The sequence below is a fragment of the Python bivittatus genome, unplaced genomic scaffold (assembly GCF_059951505.1).
Source record: "Python bivittatus isolate LINGU-HERP-01145 unplaced genomic scaffold, Pbiv_v1 ctg000960_np1212, whole genome shotgun sequence".
NCBI lineage: Eukaryota > Metazoa > Chordata > Lepidosauria > Squamata > Pythonidae > Python > Python bivittatus.
The window spans coordinates 17,743,398-17,763,443 of record NW_028277124.1 but is presented as its reverse complement, the minus strand read 5'-3'; the positions used below and the strand labels follow the sequence as shown (position 1 = coordinate 17,763,443).

General features: G+C 50.1%; 1 protein-coding gene across 7 annotated transcripts in view; it reads right to left on the bottom strand.

The window, feature by feature from the left end:
- Positions 1 to 13,419, bottom strand: part of PCDH7 (protocadherin 7) — a 417,613-nt gene extending 404,194 nt beyond the window's left edge. For 3 of the 7 annotated variants that reach the window (XM_088131407.1, XM_088131405.1, XM_088131406.1), the window contains exon 1: positions 9,236 to 13,414. In XM_088131407.1, the coding sequence (XP_087987533.1) occupies positions 9,236 to 12,442 (3,207 nt within the window). In that variant the 5' untranslated portion in view covers positions 12,443 to 13,414. Of the gene's footprint in view, positions 1 to 9,235 lie in introns of all 7 variants that reach the window. The other 4 variants (XM_088131403.1, XM_088131402.1, XM_088131404.1 and 1 more) reach the window with 4 other exon arrangements.
- Positions 13,420 to 20,046: the final 6,627 nt, after the last annotated feature.

Below are 20,046 nucleotides of genomic sequence, written 5' to 3'. Positions count from 1 at the left end.
AACTCTCTCTCTCTCTCTCTCTCTCTCTCTCTCTCTCTCTCTCTCTCTCTCTCTCTTCTCAACCTCACACATGTGTGTGAATGTAGGATAACATTATCATCCAACTTCTAGAAATAATCATCAACAATATAAGCACATGAATTCCTGAACTCTTGCTGAACAATACTTTTAAATAAAAAGTTCCCCTTTCTTCTCAAGTTTGGGCCTTTGTTTACTTCAACAGCTTCAGATCCTGTACATCGTGCAAAAGGTCTTAGCTAGGATTTAATTCTGAAATCCTGACAGGCCCTAAATGAACTTATAAACACACTGGAGAACTGAATGGATAACCCAAAAGTTATTGTTACAATATGAAAAATGAAAAGGACAAACCAAATGAGAGCAGTAAAAGAGGGAAGCTAGAAGTATCAGGGTGTACGTACCCATTTGAAGTCAATGTTCACATCTAAATTAGATTCTAAAACTGCAAGCCAGCCTATGTTAATTTTCCTGGGAATATAACTCACTGAGAGAGACAGTTTGGTGTAGTGGTGAAAGCATCAGGCTAGAAAACATGTGTGTCTCTTCAGTTTAGGTAGATAAGGACTACTACAACCTTAAATGCATGGGACCACCCTGCCAGCTTAAAACCCCTGCTGCCTGCTTCCATCAACTCAGAATCATTTAAAAAGAAATCTTATTTTTGAAAGCTATGAGGTATGAGTAGATCCCACTTCATGTTATGAGCTAAACTTTACAGCCACCACAGATTTATTTGTCATAAAATTAACTAGGCAAAATATCAGCAAACAGCAGGAACCCTGAGAAATATGTAAGACACTGACATATCTGAAGATTCATTCACCTTGAAGTGTTTTGTTTTCCCCCCAGTCGTTGCCTATACATCATTGGGGTCTACAGGGGTTGCAAAATAAGGCCGCTGTTCAAGCCAACATGGGGACTTTTACTGATTTTAATGTCAGAGAGTAAGTGTATTGGCATAGGTTGAATTTATCTCCTCAAGTGATCCTACGTATTTGAATATCTACAGGTATTTAAAGGAGAGCTAAGTTCAAACAATTTTTGGAAAGTCTCTGAAATGGTTGGATGGTTTCTCGCAACTGCTCCTGAGGAAGGAGAAATTCTGCAGTAGTTTTTCAAGGGCAGCCTCTCCCCCAGTATTTGTCTTGAGATTGAACAGAAGTGTAGGGAGCCAGAGATACTGTAGGCCACAGGAAAGATGGCCACTCAATGAAAGTCAGGACATTCTCTCTCATGCACACTCCTTGACTAGCTCGGAATGACACAAGCCCTCTCCCTACAAACACTTGGAAAGTATCTTTCCATTTGAAAGAATAAAAACATGTTCAAATTCTCCTTCATCTAATTCCAAATGTATCTTTCATTGAATGAAATGAAAACAGGTAGGGAAAAAATGCAGGAGTCTTTCTCTCTCTGGAACTAATCTGTATGCCAGGGGACCAATCCAGCAACTTACCATCCCATACATAAGTCTATTTTACCTAGTCTGTCTTCCTACCTACACCAGCTTTGGAGGTAGATGGTGCTGTTGGTCGGTACCTTAAACGCTCTTTGCATAAGAAGGAAAAATCAATTAACAATATTGATACCTGACAGCGCAACAAGGTAGACCAGAGTCGACCAATGCCATATAGCTCAGGACTGCTTTTATTGTAGGTATAGTAACAGAATCTTACAAGTCTGAATGTGCTTCCCCCTCCCGCCCTTTATCTTTGTATGGACTCGGGAGGGGCTTGTCTAAGACTTTTTTTATTTTGCTTTTGGCCTCTGACTATTGCCTTGGTAGCGGCTCCTCCTCCTGTCCTTCAAGGCCATTCCTTATGCCCTCTACAATACCATAGCTATAGCTGTTAAGAGTTCCTATAATAAATCCCAAACAAATGTTTTTAAACCTGCTGGATTTTGTTTTCTTTCTTTAATCTATCTCATACACAGTATATCAAGGAGTAGACATTTACATCTTGCTCTGAACCTTCTTATCATTTCCTTGCTGTTCTGCCTTCCTGTTAAATGAACTATTCTTTGGTCACTCCTATTAAAGGGCAAATTGGCACTTTAGGGTCAGCCAGAGATGGGAGTTCCCCCAAGCAATGCCAGCTATAGCACTCCTCATGCTGCATACATCATACATCTTTGGAATAAGCCTTTTCAGTCCCATTTTACATTAAGTCTAGTACCCATTAAAAGCTCCCAAGAAAATTAGCCAAGGTAGATACTATGTTCGGTGGAAAAGGACCTGAATGTAATTTACAATGCTTATTATTATTCCTATACATGCTGCAGAAGCATTTGACCATAGATAGTTCAAAAAGTCCTGTTTCTTGGAAGATGTTCTCTTTTTAACACTGATATTAGCACCTATTGACAATTATAGTAAATTCTACTTGCTCATCAATGCAAGAATGGATTTTTTTAAAGAACTTGACATCCACTGTTTGCATGTCCTACATATAAGATTGCCATATACCTATAGCAATACTGCTATCCAAGAGTTTGGATTATAACAAGTTTTATAAATTAAATTAATAATGTATCCAGACCATTTTTAAAGGGAAATTGAAGTGGGGAGGGGGACAAATTCCACTGTTACAAAAGGATAGGTTTGGCAGCTCTGCAAACCTGATAACATTGTGTTTCCACGTAAAAGCTATTTTCCAAACAGCAAAAGCATCTACATCATTCATAAAAGATAATAACCGGCTTGGCAGCAGGGCACTCCAAGCAAAGATGATGCAATTCATAAAGACCTACAATATTCCTGGTAACCATAGTGCAGGTGACATTTTTTTCATGAGAAAAAAAAGGGGGGGCATTAAAACTAGGGCACCCCACCTACTGATTTATATTATTTGCATAGGCCACCATGGCAAAATCAAGCAAGGCTGATATGCAAATGAAAAGCTCAAACGAGTCAATTCTCTAGACAAAGACAGCCGAGGTTACCATCTGCAGATCATCTCAACCAAGACAGTGAAAGAAATCTGGTCTCTTAAACAGAGGCCCCATCATACATTTCCTCATTTCACTGAATTCTAAACACAAGGACACACCATATTGTGCCAATCTGCAGAGCAATCCTTCTTCTAATGCCGAGTTAGAGTGATACTTGAGTATCCAGTCCTCTGTGGGCAAACATTTAGGCAATCGCAATAACAAGAACAACAAATGTATCAAGTAACTTCCCCAGGTTCCTGGAAATATAGGAGGACTTCTGTGCACACAAACGTGGTATTAGACCGAAAAGCTCCAATTCCCTAAAAATCACGCTTTCAAAGCCATTTGGTCAGGATTTCCTTTTTAAAAAAATAAATAAGATTCAGAAAGGATTTCCCGGTATCTGTTAGGGAATGGTGTACTGTATAGCAGTAGTGCTGAGTAAGCAAATGACAATAGCAAGATATTATTAATAATAATAATTTATTAAACTTGTATGTTGCTCAACTCTCTTTCAAAGGAATAGCTGTTTATCCTTAGTTAACAGGTCTGCTTAAAAAGTTCTTGGAGGTTTTTGTTTGTTTGTTTTTAAAGTCTTGAAGTTTTAAACCATAAACTTCATACTTAAAATAGTTCTGGGAATTTCACTTTACAAAACAGGCCCATATTTCCTTTTTCTTAGACTAAGGCCCACTAAATCTAGTAGGACTTTCTGCTGAATTGTCATGTATAGGATTGCCCTATGCATGTTGCAATTTTATTTGCTAAATGGCTTTATGTTGTGTGGGTGTGCGTATATGTTTAATGAAATAATGCTTTGAATTCTACAAAGTCCTATAGATTTCAGGGGATCACAACTTCAAGTGGTTATGGTAAGTTTCACAGTTTAGCTTTTCAATCCTCAGTGATAAACACTGGAAAGGAAATATATTCCATCTGGAATGTCCCATCATTATTATTTTTTTGGATTTCAACAATACTGAGGCATGACTAACTTTATTTCAATCCAGACCAATTGATTTATCATCACAGCAAGCATCTAAGTAATTGTGAAGCTGTTTGGTTTCTTAGTTTTGGGAAAAAAAATGAGAAGATTTCACAGGCTGTGTTTAGTCATCAGCCTCCACTCGGTAACATAGCCCTGTAACCCGTTTTCCTTCTTCACAACAATGTTGCAGACGCTGAAATGTATCAGTTACTGATTCTAATTACATTAATGGGCCTTACTCTCACTTATCATATTTCAAATAAGGAGTACTTTCTCTCTCTTTTCTTTTTTTGCAATCTCTCCCATGTTATAACTTCCATTAAAGGAAGGAAGGAAGGAAGGAAGGAAGGAAGGAAGGAAGGAAGGAAGGAAGGAAGGAAGGAAGGAAGGAAGGAAGGAAGGAAGGAGGGGAGGGAGGGAGGGAGGGGGGAGGGAGAGGAGAGGAGAGGAGAGGAGAGGAGAGGAGAGGAGAGGAGAGGAGAGGAGAGGAGAGGAGAGGAGAGGAGAGGGAAAAAAGAAAAAAGAAAAAAGAAAAAAAAGAAAAGAAAAAAGAGAAGAGATATTCAATCAAACAGACCCAGAAAGGCATGCAAGTCTTCCTTGAAAAGCTAACTCTCTCCCTGGAAGATGTTGAGTATTTTTTTTTTTTTTAAGCCATGTACACCCTTGAGAGGTATTGAATACCCCTAGATAACAGTGTATTAGAAAGTGATCCTTTCTCTTTTTGGAGAAAGATAGTGAACATCAGTGCCATCTGCTTAACCATTTGGAAAGCTGTAGAAGCTGTGACTGATAAATCCGTCAGTGCTCAAATGGCACTCGTTGAGGTTTGAAAAGTTCACGTATACTATTTATGTAACTCCCCACCTGTTAGGTTTGCGATTATGGAAAGAGGACAAAATAAGAAATTACCACTGAGAAGGAAATGCACATGATTTTATCCTGCCAGACAGCCTGCTTTCTATTTCTTAATTTTTTTCAGGCTACAGACCCTTTTACCTCTTCGTGTGCTTAACCTCAAAGGTTGCACTGCCTCTACGTATCTGAGATACACAACTGCAGCTTTAGTAAACTCATCGGATGGGTATACAATGATGCCAACTTTTAAAAACAATACCCAATGGGTTGTATAAAATTCCCAGCACTTAGCTGTAAGTTTCACATTCAGCATATCATTGATTCTTTCAAACCAACTTAAGAAGCAAAATGAGGCATTCAAAAAAGTATTTCATTTGTTAGCCTTCCTTTGGGCTGAAATGAAAATGATACCTTCCCTCGAAAGGTGTACTATAATGCTCTGGATGTCTACTGAATTTCTAGATCAAGGTGATATATAAACAAGGAAGACCTTTTAACAACTGAAGTCACTGACAACATCTAACCTTATTCAAATCTAATACTATTTTAGCCATTTTGGAATTATTTCAAGCAGATGACTCAACAAGAGTTAACCAATATCAGATTAATACAGATAGCATCTAGTCCAAGGTCTACCACAGCTATTATTAAAAAGGCTGTGCCTTTTATGTATAATTAAACTTATGGAAACCTTTTTTGGTCTGCAAATAAATATATAATTTCCTGGCAATGGCTTTCAAACCGCAATTAACATTCTCTCCAGGAAAAGCTAATGAAGTCTGCCAAAATAAAATACAGGTTAAATGCTCTATAAGACAAAATTATAGACAGCAAAATGAGATCTATTTATACCCACTTTAAAAAAAATCCCACTAAAATCATTCATTCAATATAAAACTATGAATTGTGTGTGTACGTTGCTTCTACCAAAAAACTTTCTACGCATATCAAAATGCACATTGAAACGGTGTATGATGAAAATTCATGCTGGGTAAGCGAACAGACCCCACGATATAAAAGTGACTTTTGCACCAAGCCTATACATCTGAACCAAGTTTGCACATTTAAGAAGAAAACAGCAAACATACAGTTTCTATCAAGCTCCTTAGGAAGGCTAGATTCCTGAGCTATCGTTTGCATTCATCAGCATGCATTTCTCTATAATGGAATTGCACCCAAGATGCTGTACTGCTTGAGATAATACAGTTATTTACCATAGCTGGGCTCTGACAGCACTGTTAAATGGCTTCTTCCCAACAAGATAAATGCTGAGCTGAATTGCATAATTTAGAATAAAATATTCTTTCTTCTAGGATAGTAGGTCAGATCCAATGGAAGAAGAGATTATGACTTCTACCCACTGAAAGACTGAACAGGGCAAATCTGACAGTCCTTTTTATATATACTGAGTTTGACTGGACAGACTGAGAATCAGTCCCTTGTATTCCTTCAGGTTTTAATCTTAAAATGTTTCTTTATATATAGTGACTGGTTTTTAGAGGCCACCAGCACTGTAGCTGGTGTCTTTGATGCAATTTAACTTGGTGGAAGGTATCATAAAACAGGTCAGGCTGAATGTGTCTATGGAGTGATGGTCTCTGAGAATAAAGAACTTCTCAGATTTAATGAATGTCTTCTTAACGCTCTTCACAGTAGGGGTGAAAAACATCAAACAAGGAGGGCCTGACTATTTCTTGCCAGTTCAATCAATGTGTGTGACACCAGTATTTAGTATTAGTATTAGTAGCGCCACAACTGAATGACCTATTAAATGAAAACTCACTGACCTCTGATTTGTAGAAAAATGAGCTATTGTAACTCCAAATTATTTTGTCTTTCTCAGTGCTAGATCAGGTTAATGGAATTGGGAGTACAACAGGCATGCGAGAAGTGTTTTACTGCAATCTGACATCAGAGCTGGAGAATTCAAATGCTTGCAGATGGCTCTTGAGATTTAATGACAATAAATGGCTATTTAGCCAATGCTCTCTGAGACCAGATTCTGGAAGGGAGCTCACAGAAGGTTTGGTAAAAATTGGTCCTGCCTTCCCCATAGAATAGTTCTCAAGAATGGGAGAAACTGCATTTGGCACAGTTTTCATTTTGCAAAGGTGACCATTTGGTTGCAGAGATAGCATTTTTGGGGGGGCAATTTTAGGTGGGCCTAAACACTTCACTTTTCTGTAGCATCCTGTGAGGTCAGAGAGAAAGAGATACCTTTGTGACTTACAGCTGTTAGTTGGGTGAATGGGTCAACAGACTGTCCTCTTATATAACCACTGTTAGTAAAGTGAGCTAAATGTTAGTTGATTGCCTTATGGGTGTCTGAGGAGTATCAGGAAAGCCACAGCCATCTCCTCAACCGAGACTCTAGAAAAGCAAGATACCCTGAAACTATTAATGTTGGTTCATGAAGTGGCAGGCTGGTCTGGATTAGATTGGCTACCAGCAGAACCAGTCCAAACCATCCTGCTACTTCATGAGCCAACATTAGTAGTTCTACGGTACTTTCCATTCCTAGAGTCACAGCTGAGCATGTGTCTGTGGCTTTCCAGATATTGCTCCCAGCATCTCCAGCCATTAACCACTGGGAGTTGTACTTCAGCAACATCACAGGGAGCCAAATGTACCCTACCTTTCTCGGGCAGATACTAAAATGTAACTCTGAAATTGTAGGGGTGTCATTCAAAAGCTCAGCTGCCCCATGCAATTGAATCAAGTTTCAGCCCCTTGAATGTGTGACTATGTGGCTTTTTATTCAAAGTAACACCATTCTCCTTACAAATTTGCATGGGTTTATGGATGGGCACAATTGCACATCTGTCTTTAGTGTGGCTTTCTGCCAGAGTTTGATGCGTAGCTAAGTATGACAGGGAGAAAGGTTAAGGCTTGGTGACATCTCTGCTAACGTTCTCTTTCCATCCAGCATCTATTCGTTGTCTGTCAATATGAATCCAGTTCCACCAATGAGAAATTGTTTCCTGTTCACAATTAAGCATCCTGGCTTATAAACAACCAGGATAAAGAATGGAAAAAGGACCTGACCACCATACAATGCCTCTTACCCACTCAGACTCATGTTAATTAATGCAGTTACCTTTCTCTAACCTGGTGCTAGTTTGAAAAAGGTGCTTATTCCAAACTAAGGAACCAGAGTACTTGGACATCTTTATATCTTCCTGATCTCTGTCTCAAAGAAGGTCAGAAATAAGAGATGTCAACGTGTGTGCCAGTGCAAAGACTGGATAAATGGCATGTGGGGAGACAAAATATGATAAACTCAGCTACTTCTGGCTCTCTCTATAAATGCCATTGAGGACCATTCTCAGCTGCTGTGTTACAGATTTATTCACCCCTCCTTGAGTCAGTAAAAAGTCTATCTGTTTATTGCCTCTGTTCCCAGTCACTCCCTGACATCCATCCATGATCGTGGTGACAGTGACAAAGCCTAAGAGGATTTAAACATCTGGAAGCTGTCCCTGGACAGTATCAGAATAAGGCAGGAGATTCCACTTTAACACTGGTACAACTAAGGACCCCTTAAGCCTGCCCCTGTGAAAGAGATGAACAGAGAAACAGCAGGACGCTTTGACGGGAGAACGAGTTGTACTGAGCAATACTGGTTGTACAAGGCAGCTAGCTGAGTGGTGCCCGAAGAGCTGTACCTGGGGGGTGAGGGTGGGAAACAGGTGTAACAGGAATGGGAGGGAGAGACTGCCATTCCACGCACGTGGGAAGGCAGATGACTCCTTTGCCCGCAGCTGAAGTTCACAACTATGGTTAATCATCCCAACTTCTGCCTCCCTCCAATCAGCTTGCTCAGCTCCTGAATGGGCTCAGCCAGTGCCAAATCAAGCTGTCCCCTTGCTGGTGGACGCAGGCCAGTTCCTCCAACCTGCCTTCAGGATGCGGTCCCTCCAAACAGCAATTATTCCAGATAATCGGAGGGAGACAAGCTCAACCTGTGCCTGCTGGGCACAGGTGTGAATGAGTGTAAACAGGGGGCGGGGGGCACTGAAAACAGGGAGAGAAGTATGAGTTGGCTGTGTGTGTATGTGTTTGGCAACCAAAGACTCCCTTAGCTGGATGTCAGCCTCCCTGAGTTGCAGCTGAGTTATATGCCTAGGAATGCCCTGATTCCTGAGACCCACCCAGTGACCCAGCTTCATCCATCCAATGGCCATCCTCTGTGGAAATCCCCCAGCCATGCACAGAGTGCAAATTCAGCTCTCCCTGAGTGCCTGCCTGAGCCAGAGGAGAGCTGGATCATTCGAAGCAACTAGCCAACAGCCTGAAGCCAGTTACCATGGGGAGATAAGGTCCTACCGGTGACAGCGGCCAAACAATGGGGTCCGGAGTGGGGAGGGGGAATGGGAGGGCACCTGCAGAGTCTGGGCTGAGCCTGAAAGTCTAGGAGGTGTGGGGGGGTCTTACCTGCTTGCTGTACTTGCTGCTGGCCTGACAGCTGTACTCAGAGCAGTGGTCTGACCCGATGGAGATGTTGTCCCCTGCGCCCACGAAGGTGTTGGCCGGTGGCAGGTCCTGCACAGCCTGGTGCTTTTTCCCGGCAGTGGGCGACTGGGGGTGAAGCTGCACGGTGGGCAGCGGTGAGCTGGATTTGTAATGACGGGCCAGATCCGGGCTGCCCGGGCCACCATTGACCGAGCGGTAGCGGCTCAGGGCCGGGCTGTCAGCGGAGAGTTTCTCGTGGACACTGTCGTAGCGCTGCCCATTGGGCTTGGAGGCCTCGACGGTGACGATGCTGCTGTACAGTGGCTGCTTGCCGCCCTTCTTACCCTTCCGGTCCTTCTTGGGCTTCTTGGCCTTGTCGTGGGGCTGGGGAGTGAAGAAGTCCTCATGGTCCTTCTTGCCAGCCTCGTAGCCGCCGTGCTTGCCCTTGGAGCGGCAGTAGCGGGCCAGGACCACCACCAGGATGAGCAGCACCACAGCCATCACGCCAGCCACCACGCCCACCACGATGCTGAGCCGCTGCTTGCTCAGCTCGTAGCTGGGGTCGCCAGCGATGTCCCGGCCCAGCGGTGTGTGCAGGCTGCGCGCCACTTGGCTCTCCACAGCACTGGCATTGGCCAGGCTCTCATTGACGAAAACGTGGAGCAGCGCCGTGGTGGCCTGGGCCGGCTGGCCGCTGTCATTGACCTGCACCACCAGGCGGTGCAGGCCATAGTGCTTCGGCGACAGCTTGGCCACCAGTGAGACCACGCCGCTGGCTGGGTCGATCTCGAAGAGCTTGAATGGGTTGCCGCCCACCAGGCTGTAGCTCAGTTCTGCATTCTGGCCCACGTCTGCGTCCCGGGCCTGCACAGCCGCCACCACGGACCGCGGGCTGCTGGAGGGCGGCAGGACGGTGAAGGAGCTGTTGGCCGGCGAGGTGACTGCAGGCGCGTTGTCATTTTCATCCATGACGAAGAGCGAGACAGTGGCCGTGGCTGAGAGCGCCGGCTCACCGCCGTCCACTGCCTTCACGCGGAAGGTGTAGCTGGTCTGCAGCTCACGGTCGAAGGAAATGGTGGAGTAGATGGTGCCTGTGTCATTCTCGATGGAGAAGATGCCATCGGGCGCACCAGGGCCAGGCTCCTGTGCACCCGGCTGGATGGCCAGGCTGAGCTGGGCATTGCGCCCCTTGTCAGCATCCATCACCGTCACCATGCCCACCGGGCTGTTGGGCTGCAGGTTCTCCTTGACATAGAAGGTGAAGACGTCCTGCATGAAGCGTGGCTCATTGTCGTTGCGGTCAGCCACCCGCACCACCACCAGGGCGGAGCCCTGCAGGGAAGGCACCCCCTTGTCACGAGCAGTCACTTGGAACTCATACGTGTCCCGCTGCTCGCGATCCAGCACTGCCTGCACGCGGACATCGCCCGAGTCTGGGTCAATGGTGAAGAGGCCAGAGGGCGCTTCAGCTGCCAGAGGTGAAGGCTCCAGGGAGTAGGCCAACTCAGCGTTCTTGCCACTGTCTGCATCAGTGGCCAGCACTGTGGCCACCCGCTCACCTGGGGCATTGTTCTCTGGGAAGGGCACCTCCAGCACGGGCTGGCTGAAGATGGGCGGGTTGTCATTGGTGTCTCCCACCCGCACCAGCAGCGAATTGTTACTGGAGAGGCTGGGACTGCCAGAGTCAACGGCCACAATAACCACGTTATAGTCCCGCAGGGCCTCATAGTCGAGTGGGGCTGAGGTGTGCAGGAAATACTTGCGCTTGTTCTGCGGCTCGCCCTCCCCCTCGCTGGCTGGCTTCAGCTGAAAGGGCACGTCGCCCACCACTGTGCAGGTCACCACACCGTTTTCACCTTCGTCGCGGTCTGAGACCTGCACCAGAGCGATGGGGGTGTCCACCAGCACGTCTTCGGCCACACTGGCCACCCCATCGCGCAGCGGGATGCGCCCAATCTTGCGGATGTCAATGGTGGGCACGTTGTCATTCTCGTCGCGGATGGTCAGCACCACGGTGGCCTTGTCGTTCTTGGGAGGCTGTCCGCGGTCGCGGGCCATGACGGTGAACCGGAGCTGGCTCACCTCCTCTCGGTCAATCCGGTGCAGGACGCTGAGCCAGCCCGATGACTCGTCCAGGCGCAGCAAGCGCCTCACCGACTCAGTGGCCGCCCCAAAAACATACTCGATCTGCCCATTGACCCCGGCGTCCGCATCGGCCGCCCGCAGCTGCAGGATCGGGGTGCCGGGGCTGCTGTTCTCGGCCAGGTCCGCCTCGTAGACGCTCTTCTCGAAGCGAGGGTTGTTGTCATTCACGTCGGTGATCAGGACGCGGAGGATGGCCTGTGAGGAGCGCGCCGGCTCGCCCCCATCCCGCACCCGCAGGCTCAACTCGTAGGAGTCCCTCTGCTCGCGGTCCAGGGCCCCTTTGACGATCAGCTGCGGCTGTTTCTCGCCGTCGGGAGTATCGGCCACCTGCAGCTCGAAGACGCTACTCCGGGCTGGGCCGTCTGCCTCCTGCCTCCGTTTGCCGCCGCCGGGGTATAGGGCACCATCGGAGGCGGCGGCGGCCGTGGCCCCCGCGCTACGCCTGCCGGCCTCCCCACCGGGCTCCTGCAGCAGCTCGTAGCGCTCGATGCCGTTGCGGCCGAAGTCGCGGTCGGTGGCTGTGGGGAGCAGGTAGAGGGTCCCCACCGGGCGGTTCTCCTCGACGGTGAGGGTGAGCACCGGGGAAGGGAAGGTGGGTGTGTTGTCGTTGATGTCCAGGATGATGACCCGGCCCTCGAAGAGGTCGACCCAGCTCTGCGAGGGCCCGATCACCGACACCTCGAAGTCCAGGAAGCATTCGTTCTCGTCGAAGATCATCTGACACTGCGGCAGCTTCTCGCGGTCGATGCGCCGCTCGGTGGTGCTCAGCTCGCCCGTCATGTTGTCGATCTTCAGGTAGTCCGAGCCGGACTCCAGGCTGAACGTCACCTCGCCCGAGCCGGTCACGATCCCCAGGTCCGAAGCCACGTTGCCGATCCGGATGTCGGCCGGCCCCTCCTCGGCCAAGCGGTACCTCAGCACTTGCTTAGCCGCGGCCAGGCTGATCCAGAGCGGCGGCGGCAGCAGCAGCAGAAACCAGCAGCAGCAGCGGCAGCAGCAGTAGCGCGATTGCACCAAACCCAGGAGCGCCGGCATCTTCCACATCGCGCTGGACCCCCTCCCCGGCCGCAGACCCCCGGCAGCCCTGCAAGGCAACCGTCACTCCCGACCCCTCTCCCCCACCCCCCGCCGTTCCTTGGCCAGCCGAGAGCAAAGGCTGGGCGCCGGGCTGAAGTTCAATTATAAAATCCTTCTCGGCTTTTGCAAAAAAACTTCGCTTCTCATCCTCTTTGGTGCAGTAGGTAAAAAGAAGCAGGGAGGAGGGGGTAGACAGACCGAGGGCTGGCCGGAGGCTCTCCCCCGCCTCGCTAGCTCTTGCCTTCTGCAGTTGCTGTCTCCTCACAGTTCACGGGGCAAGTGTGTGGCTGGCTTTTTTCAAAAAAGCTGCATCCCGGCAGATAGGTTGGGGAGAAATTCCGCCTCTTCCTCCTCCTTCGCCGCCTCCTCCTCCTCCTCCTCCTCCTCCTCCAACGGCACTGGAATTACTTTGCAAGGTTTGCGAGAAAAAGCCGGAGGAGCAACAGCAGGGACGGACCAGATCCAGCCTCTCTTTTCCTCTCCCCCCACCCAGCCCCGGGCAGCTGAAACCGCCTCTCTCTCTCTCTCTCTCGCTCTTTCCTTCTCCAGTCCAGTTCACTTCGCTCTCTCTCCCCGCCTGGCTCTCTCTCGCTCACTTCTAGCCGCCGTTCTCCGCCGAGGTCTTCGCTCTCGCCTCTCCACCGCTCCGCGCAGAAAGGCGGGGTGGGTGGGGGATGTCAATCGCTTCATTCAAAGAGCGCTGGTGTCCGGCGGAAAAGGAGGCGGGGGGACGAGGCAGCCCCAAATCCTCTTAGCGATAGATAGTGGTAGGTGGTTTTTTTTCTTTAAGGCTCCGGAGAACCCAACCAAATACACCGTCTCCGGGGCTGACAGCTGAAGCTATTTATGTATTTGGGGAGAGTGTTCTTGGTTTACGCAGCAGCTTTCGAGCCATCCCCCTTGGTCCCAAAGATCGAGCCCAAATCCATCTTCGGAGGCCGTCTCCGATGCTCAACTCCTTCTCCGGAGAAGAGGCTTCTTCTTCAAAGAAAAAGAGGCGAGGGAGAAGAAAAAGAAAGGGGAGGGGGGGAGCCACAACCAACCCACAACTCTGCGCAAGGTCATTAGTCACAAAGCGAGACGGTACCCAAAAGCTGCAGAGATACTCGAACAGACCGTAAACGGAGCTGGAGAGACACGGACCTGGATCTCTCGCTGTCTCGCTCGGCCAGTCGTCCCAAGTTTGTTCCTGCATCCGCAGCTGGTGTGTGTGGTGTGTGTGTGTGTGTGTGCGCGTGTGTGGTTTTTGCTCTTACCTGTGTGTGTCAGAGGACTTGGAGGCTGCAGCGCCGGGAGAGCGATTCACACATGCGATTGCAGGCTCGCTCGCTCGCTCCCTGTTTCTTCCTTGCTGTCCCAATGCAGGTAAACCGCTCTCAAGTTCACTTCTCGCCTGCCCCCCCTCCCGTTCAAAGGTTAGGGCTCAGGGGTTGGCGGTGGGGTGTGTGCGACAAAGGCGATTATTTAGAAACCCCCCCCCCTTTAATGTAGCCGAAGCGAACCTGGAAGAGGAATGGAAAAGGGAAAGGATGTAACTGAAGCTTCTTCCCACGTGAATTACCACCACCGGTTCTTAATTGCATCCGTAATTATGAAATTGGAGGGAGGGAGAGAAAGGGGGGGTTGGTTAAACCCCCAAATCACTGAGGTCCGAAAGGCTGTGATGAATTGGCTTGGTTGGTTCAATCCAGGCAGAGTCCTAGTTGTGAATGGAAAGCGAGCGGAGTCGTAGTTTCTCTCTCCGGCTGAGCTCCGCAATTGTGGTTGTTTGTCAAGCAAGCCCCCTTTTTCCCCCATCGGCTCGTCTCGCTCAAGTGCGGCTGGTTGGTGCAGGGAGCTCAGTGCCCCCCTTCCCCACTCCTCCAAAACACACACTCGCTAATACAGAGAGAGCAGGGCGCGTTTGACGTTTTGCCAAGGGCCGCGGAAGGAAAGCGGGGGAGAGAAAAGGCAGCGGAGTCGCAAGTTTTGCCCCGAGTGGCGGAGAAGCTGCCGAGGAGAAGCAAAAAGCCAGCGCAGCTCAGCGGCTGTGCTCCGAGGCTCCTGCAGCAGAGCCGCCCGGGCAGACGGGCGAGCAGAGGAGGAGGGGCGGAGTTAAGAGGCGCTGAGCGCCGCGCTCTGCGAAAGCTTTCCGTTTATCCTCCGGCGACGGGCTGCGGCTGCGGGTCAAGGGGAGGGCGGCCACCAGCCCCGGCTTTCCCCGGAGAGGCCTCATGCCAGCGCCCTCCCGCCGCCGGAGCGCGGATCGCCCTCGCCGGAGGGGGCTGGCGGTGGCCGAGGCTGGCAGGGCGTCTCTCGCCGCGGCGAGGGCTGCGAGACGCTCGCGGCGGCCGGGACGGAAATGGCCGTCCTCTCCTCCCGCAGAAAAAAACCTCCGCGAGAGATCGGGGTCTCTTCTGCGAGGCCCCCCTGCTGGAAAGGGGGCAACGTGGGGAGCCGGGGGAAGGGAAGGGTGGTTTCCTGCCTGCCTGCCTGCCTTCCGTTTTTCGGGGGGAGAGGTGGAATCACGTGTAGGCGCTTTGCGTACGCTCGCTTGCAGGGTTGGGTTCGTTCATTCATGTCTTTCTTTCACTTTTCACGGTGCGGTTTGGGGAGGGGGCGAGGGGCCAACTGGGCGGCGGATGGGTTGCAGAGCAAGAGCCAAACTCGGGCGTCTGTGGGGCGAGAGGGAACCGGAGAAGACTGGCGGGTCGGGAAGGGGGAGCCTGGAGAGGGGCCCCTCTTCGTGAGACCCGCGGCGCAGGTCGTCTGGTAGAAAACGTCCCTTTGGAATGCCCGCTGGCACTCTCTCCAACGGGGGGGGGGGAGACGGGGGGTGGCGGGCGGCGGGCGGCAGAGGGGAGATCGCAATCGGCGAGTTGCCGCGGAGGGGGCGAAGTCCCCGATTGCTTTTCCCCGAGCAGCTGCAGGCGGCCCCGCGGCCGGCAATCCACTTTTAGGCCGGCAACTCCAGCCGGGACTTTGAAGCGTCTCGCCGCTCTTTGGGGCGCTTCCAGCCGCCCGCCCTTTGCCCTCCACCCAGCCAGCTCTTCTGCCCAGCCGAGCGCCGGCGAAAGCCGAGGAGGGCGAAGTGGGCAGTCCTGCCGGAAGGCGAGAGGAGAAGCCGGGTCGCCTTTTCCTTTCCACCCCTGGGACCGAAGTTCCTTTGGGAAGGGAGGGACTGGGGACGCCTGGCCGAAGCACGAGGGCGCGGAGGCGGCGAGGAGGAGGCTGTTCCCTTCCCGGGGCCGCCGAGTCCCGGCGGGGGCGCGCCTGCCCCTTCCCCCCCGTCCGAACCGGCTCGGCGCCTCCTGCCTTTTCCGCGACAGCTGCAAGCGCTCTTGCTCGCCGGCTCCCTTCCTGGTTGGCAGACCGCCCGCTCTCTGGCCCCGCCTCTTCACCCCCCCACCTCCCCGCCGCCGGAGAACCGGAGCTGTGTGCGTGTGCGCACACGCGCGCGTTTTCTTTCTTTCAGTATCTGCAGCATCAGCGAGAAAACGCCACTTGGCGCAGGCTCAGTGCGCATCGCCGCAGTCCCCGTGTGGGGCGGGGGGCCGGGGGTGGGAAGAGGCGGGAAGTTCCGGCAGCTTCTCGGCGGGTTAAACGGGATTAATCCCAAATCTCCGCATTGTTTGTCACGCAACTTGACTCCCCCCGCCCCACACACACCATCCGCCCCGAATCTCTTCCCCCTTCAAGCCCCTCCCGAGATCCGGGCGCGTCGCCTCGGGAGGCGGAACGGATCCGGGAGACCCGGCCCGCGGCCCCGCTGGAGCACTCTTCGGATTCCGGCCGTTCTTGCATCATCGGATCGTCCCCGGTTGGTTTAGCGGAGAGCGGGGAGTGGAGTGGAAGCGGAACCCCGTTTTTCCCGCTGGGGGTGGAGGCCCCGCGCGCCCACCGATGGATCAGGGCTCCGGTTCGGCGGCGCCAGCGCCAGCGCCAGCGGCGGCTTCCATTCGCCTGGTCGGCGAGCCAGCAGCCCTCCCCGGCCCCCAGGCATAATTCCGACCACCCGGGCCACCAAAGAAGGGGGCGCGGGGCCCGTTGGGCATCCACGTTCCCCACCCCGCCAACTTTAATTTGCGGGGAATGCCCGAAGCACAAAATGAACGCCGCCGCGCCGTTTACGCAGTGATGTGTGCGTGGATGTGTGTGGATGTGTGTGTAGGGGATGTGCATGCGGACCTGGCAGCGTGAGAGCCAGACTATCCTTCTGTTCGCGGGTTGCTCGTCTGAGCGCCGTCCGCTTGCGCGGCTCCCCCGCACGCGAGGTTTGCCCCTCGCTCTTCCCGCTTCCCTTCCTCAGTCTCTCGCCGTCTTTTCCCGCCGGGGTCTCGCTCAAGTTCCGCGGCCGCCCCCCCCCAATAAAATCCGCCGCTCCTCCTTGTCTCCTTCCATCTTCATCCTTCAGCAGCGCCTTCGTTCAGTCGCTCTCCAGTCCCTCCGCCGCCCGGTTTTGGCGTGATCGCAGCGCTCCGCAGCGCCTTCTGTGCTCAGGAATGCGGCGACGGCGGCGGCGACCTTCACACTGGATGGGTTCCCCTCTCGCAAGGCAGAGGTAACGCCGGCACACACACCCCCTCCCCCGGCGGGCTCGCGGATGAGTGGGAAGTGGCTGGAGCAACAGCAGTGTCGTGCGTGTCCTGTTGGCACGTGCTAAGTTGGGGTGGCGCTGCTGGAAGGGGAGCCCCCTCCCACATCGCGAGCGCGACCACTCTTCCTTCCTCCCTTCCATGCGCCCCCCTCTCTTCCCCCCTTCCATTTTATAAAACCGATCTGCCTTTCGTCACGCTCTGATCTTTTCCCCTGGCCATTCCCCGAGTTGATTTATGGTGTCCTGCAAGGATCGTCCTGCCGCTATAATTGTTCAGAAGACGCGAGGTTTCTTTCCTCATCAATCACCAGCGCGGAGATCCTTGGGATGGGAGGGGGAGGTCAACAGCCCTGGGTACCACTGCCCATCTTCAGCCAAAGCAAACAAGGATGAGGGGGTTGATGTGGGCATCCTTCTTTGAAGGTGGAGGGGCGCTGTGCTGCAATTGGGGCAATTCTTGAGCTTCATGGTAAAACACCTTTTGAATGGAATGGTGGTGGCCACCTCTTAACCAGTTGAACTTCCTGCTCCCCCCCCCCCCCCATTGTTGCAAGAGTCTGCTTGAGCAGTTTCAGTTGGACTGAGGTTCTCATTTGGGGGGGGGGGAGAGACTGGGGGAGACTCACTGAGCCAGATCTACAGAGGAGATTAAGGTTGGCCAATCTTCTGAATGGAAGGGCCACCACGTGGAGTGTGAGCTAGAAAAGGTTAAATAGAGTAAAAATGGGATTGTTGGTTGTATGTGTGTATTGTGGGGTTGGGCAACCAGGACCAAAGCAGCAATTAATATTATTGAGGATATGGAAAAACCTAACTCGACAACTCCACCAAGGGACAAACAGAAGAAATAACACCCCAAACAGCTCCAAATCTGATGACCTTTTTCTCTCTTGCAATCAGGGAAGGACATCCTGCTGAGTTTGCCCTGCTCAGTGGTTTGATCTCCCTGGCTGCTCTCCCTTTGAAAAGGATTTCCTTCCTCCCACCCACCCCCTTCACCTCCCAGAGCTTAACAACCATTAGAAAGAATGGACTGGCCACTTCAGAAGTGTGTAGTCACAGCAAAGGTTATTGAAGTCTCGCCTACCGGCTCCTACATTTCTTCGGAAAGGACTTTGGAGATTCAGATGCAATTAATGGACTCAGTGAAGAAGGGGAAAAAAATCAGTAATCATCATACAAGCCTTCTTAGCACTAGCTAGTTGGATGGGTGCATTAGCTCTGAAGAGCTTGAACAAAGAAACCATAGATTCCCCCCCCCCCAAAAAAACCTGTTAAGAATATGTGAAATAAAAGGGGAAAAAAGAAAGGGTCTCTAAGCACTTGCAAAATTACATTTCTTCCCTCCTTTTGAATATAATTTGGAGCAACCTCAATTGCAGAACCACTTTTTTATATTGCTGCTAAGAAACCTGCATGGATATGTATCCATGTAGTTGCACTAATTGAGCTCTGTGTATGTGTGTATGAATGAATAAATGTGGCATCCCTACTTCATATCATTAGATTTTTGAAAGAACAATGTGTGTCTCCTAGGTAGGATTAAACCTCAGTTCCCCTTGTTTTAGAAATCAGTCTTCCAGACAAAAACACAAAAAGTTATGATTTTTTTTAAAAAAAGAGTCTCTCTTGCTCTACATTAAATGAAAGTGATGAAAATTTCCCCGTTATTGATCTGTCAAGAACATCTTCACCTTTTATGGTTTAAAGTATAATGGAGAGAAAGAAAAGAAAAGCTACTGTAGTGCGTAAAAGAAAAAAGAGAAAAAGAGCAAAGCAAATCAACTAGGTTTTCCCTTAGAGTTGCTAAGCTGCAGCTCTTTCAAAAATGAATTCATGGCTTGATAAATAAATAAATAAGTAAATAAATAAATAAATAAATAAATAAATAAAAGCAGGTGCTTGATAACAGGAATTAGATCTTCTAAGTATACTTGGAATTTTTGCAACTTTAAGGCAACATTTGAAACATGCCTCGTTCAAAGGGATAACTGAATTATGAAAGGGTCCTTTTGCAAGTCTCCACTTTAGAAGAATCTTTAAATACTTAGAGCATAAATACATAAATGCATTTCACTTTAGGGGTGATCTCCTAGCACTTTTACTTGGGATTAAAACTTCATTGAACACAGCGGGATCTACTTCTAATGATAGTAATATAAAGGATGATTAAGCTGCATGTTGTTCTAGCAACCTGGTGAAATGTTCTGATGCAATGTTTTGATGTTTATAATAACTTGAGATGAGAAATGTGCGTTAATCCCACAATTAAAATTAAAGAAAGTTGTTGAGATTGTAGTGGAGAATCAGAAGAAGAGAGCCCTGGAGGAAGTAGATTATCTGAACCTCTAGCAGTTCAGGCCCAGGCATGGTTGGGAAACCTCATCAGTTTTGCTGGCAGGTGAACTATGTTGGGACACAGAGAGAAAAGTTCACTCCGTCTGGTCATATTCAGGCTCTCACCCATCTTTGAGACCATCAGCCACTGTATCTTCATGGACCACCAGAGGAATTGCGAATTGGAGATACTGGGTTACAGTCCTACTCCTTCAGTGAGTGGTTGCAGACAGTGTTTGCAGGGGAAGAAGAATCAGCTCTGTGGAGTTCTGCACAGTTTGGTTCTCTCCCTACCATTGTTTAACATCTACATAAAGGTCTTGGGAAAGGTCATCCTTTAGTTTGGACTACAATATTACCAATACGCTGATGATACCCAATTATACATTCCTGCGTTGGCAATGCGTTCAAAATCATGTCCTCATATCTGGTTGGGAAGAAACAGAATGAAGGTGAATCCAAGCAAGATGGAGTTGCTCTCTGTTCATCAAGGCTGTCTGACAGCTCTGGTGTTGTCTCTCAGAGGAGGAGCAGAGCTCCTGAGGAAGGAGGTCTGTGACTTTAGGGTTCTCCAGGAATCAAAGCTGCTACATGGGCAGAGGCCTGCTGTGGTCCTATCAGGACTGGGAAGATCTCACAATGGTAACTCAGGCTGTTG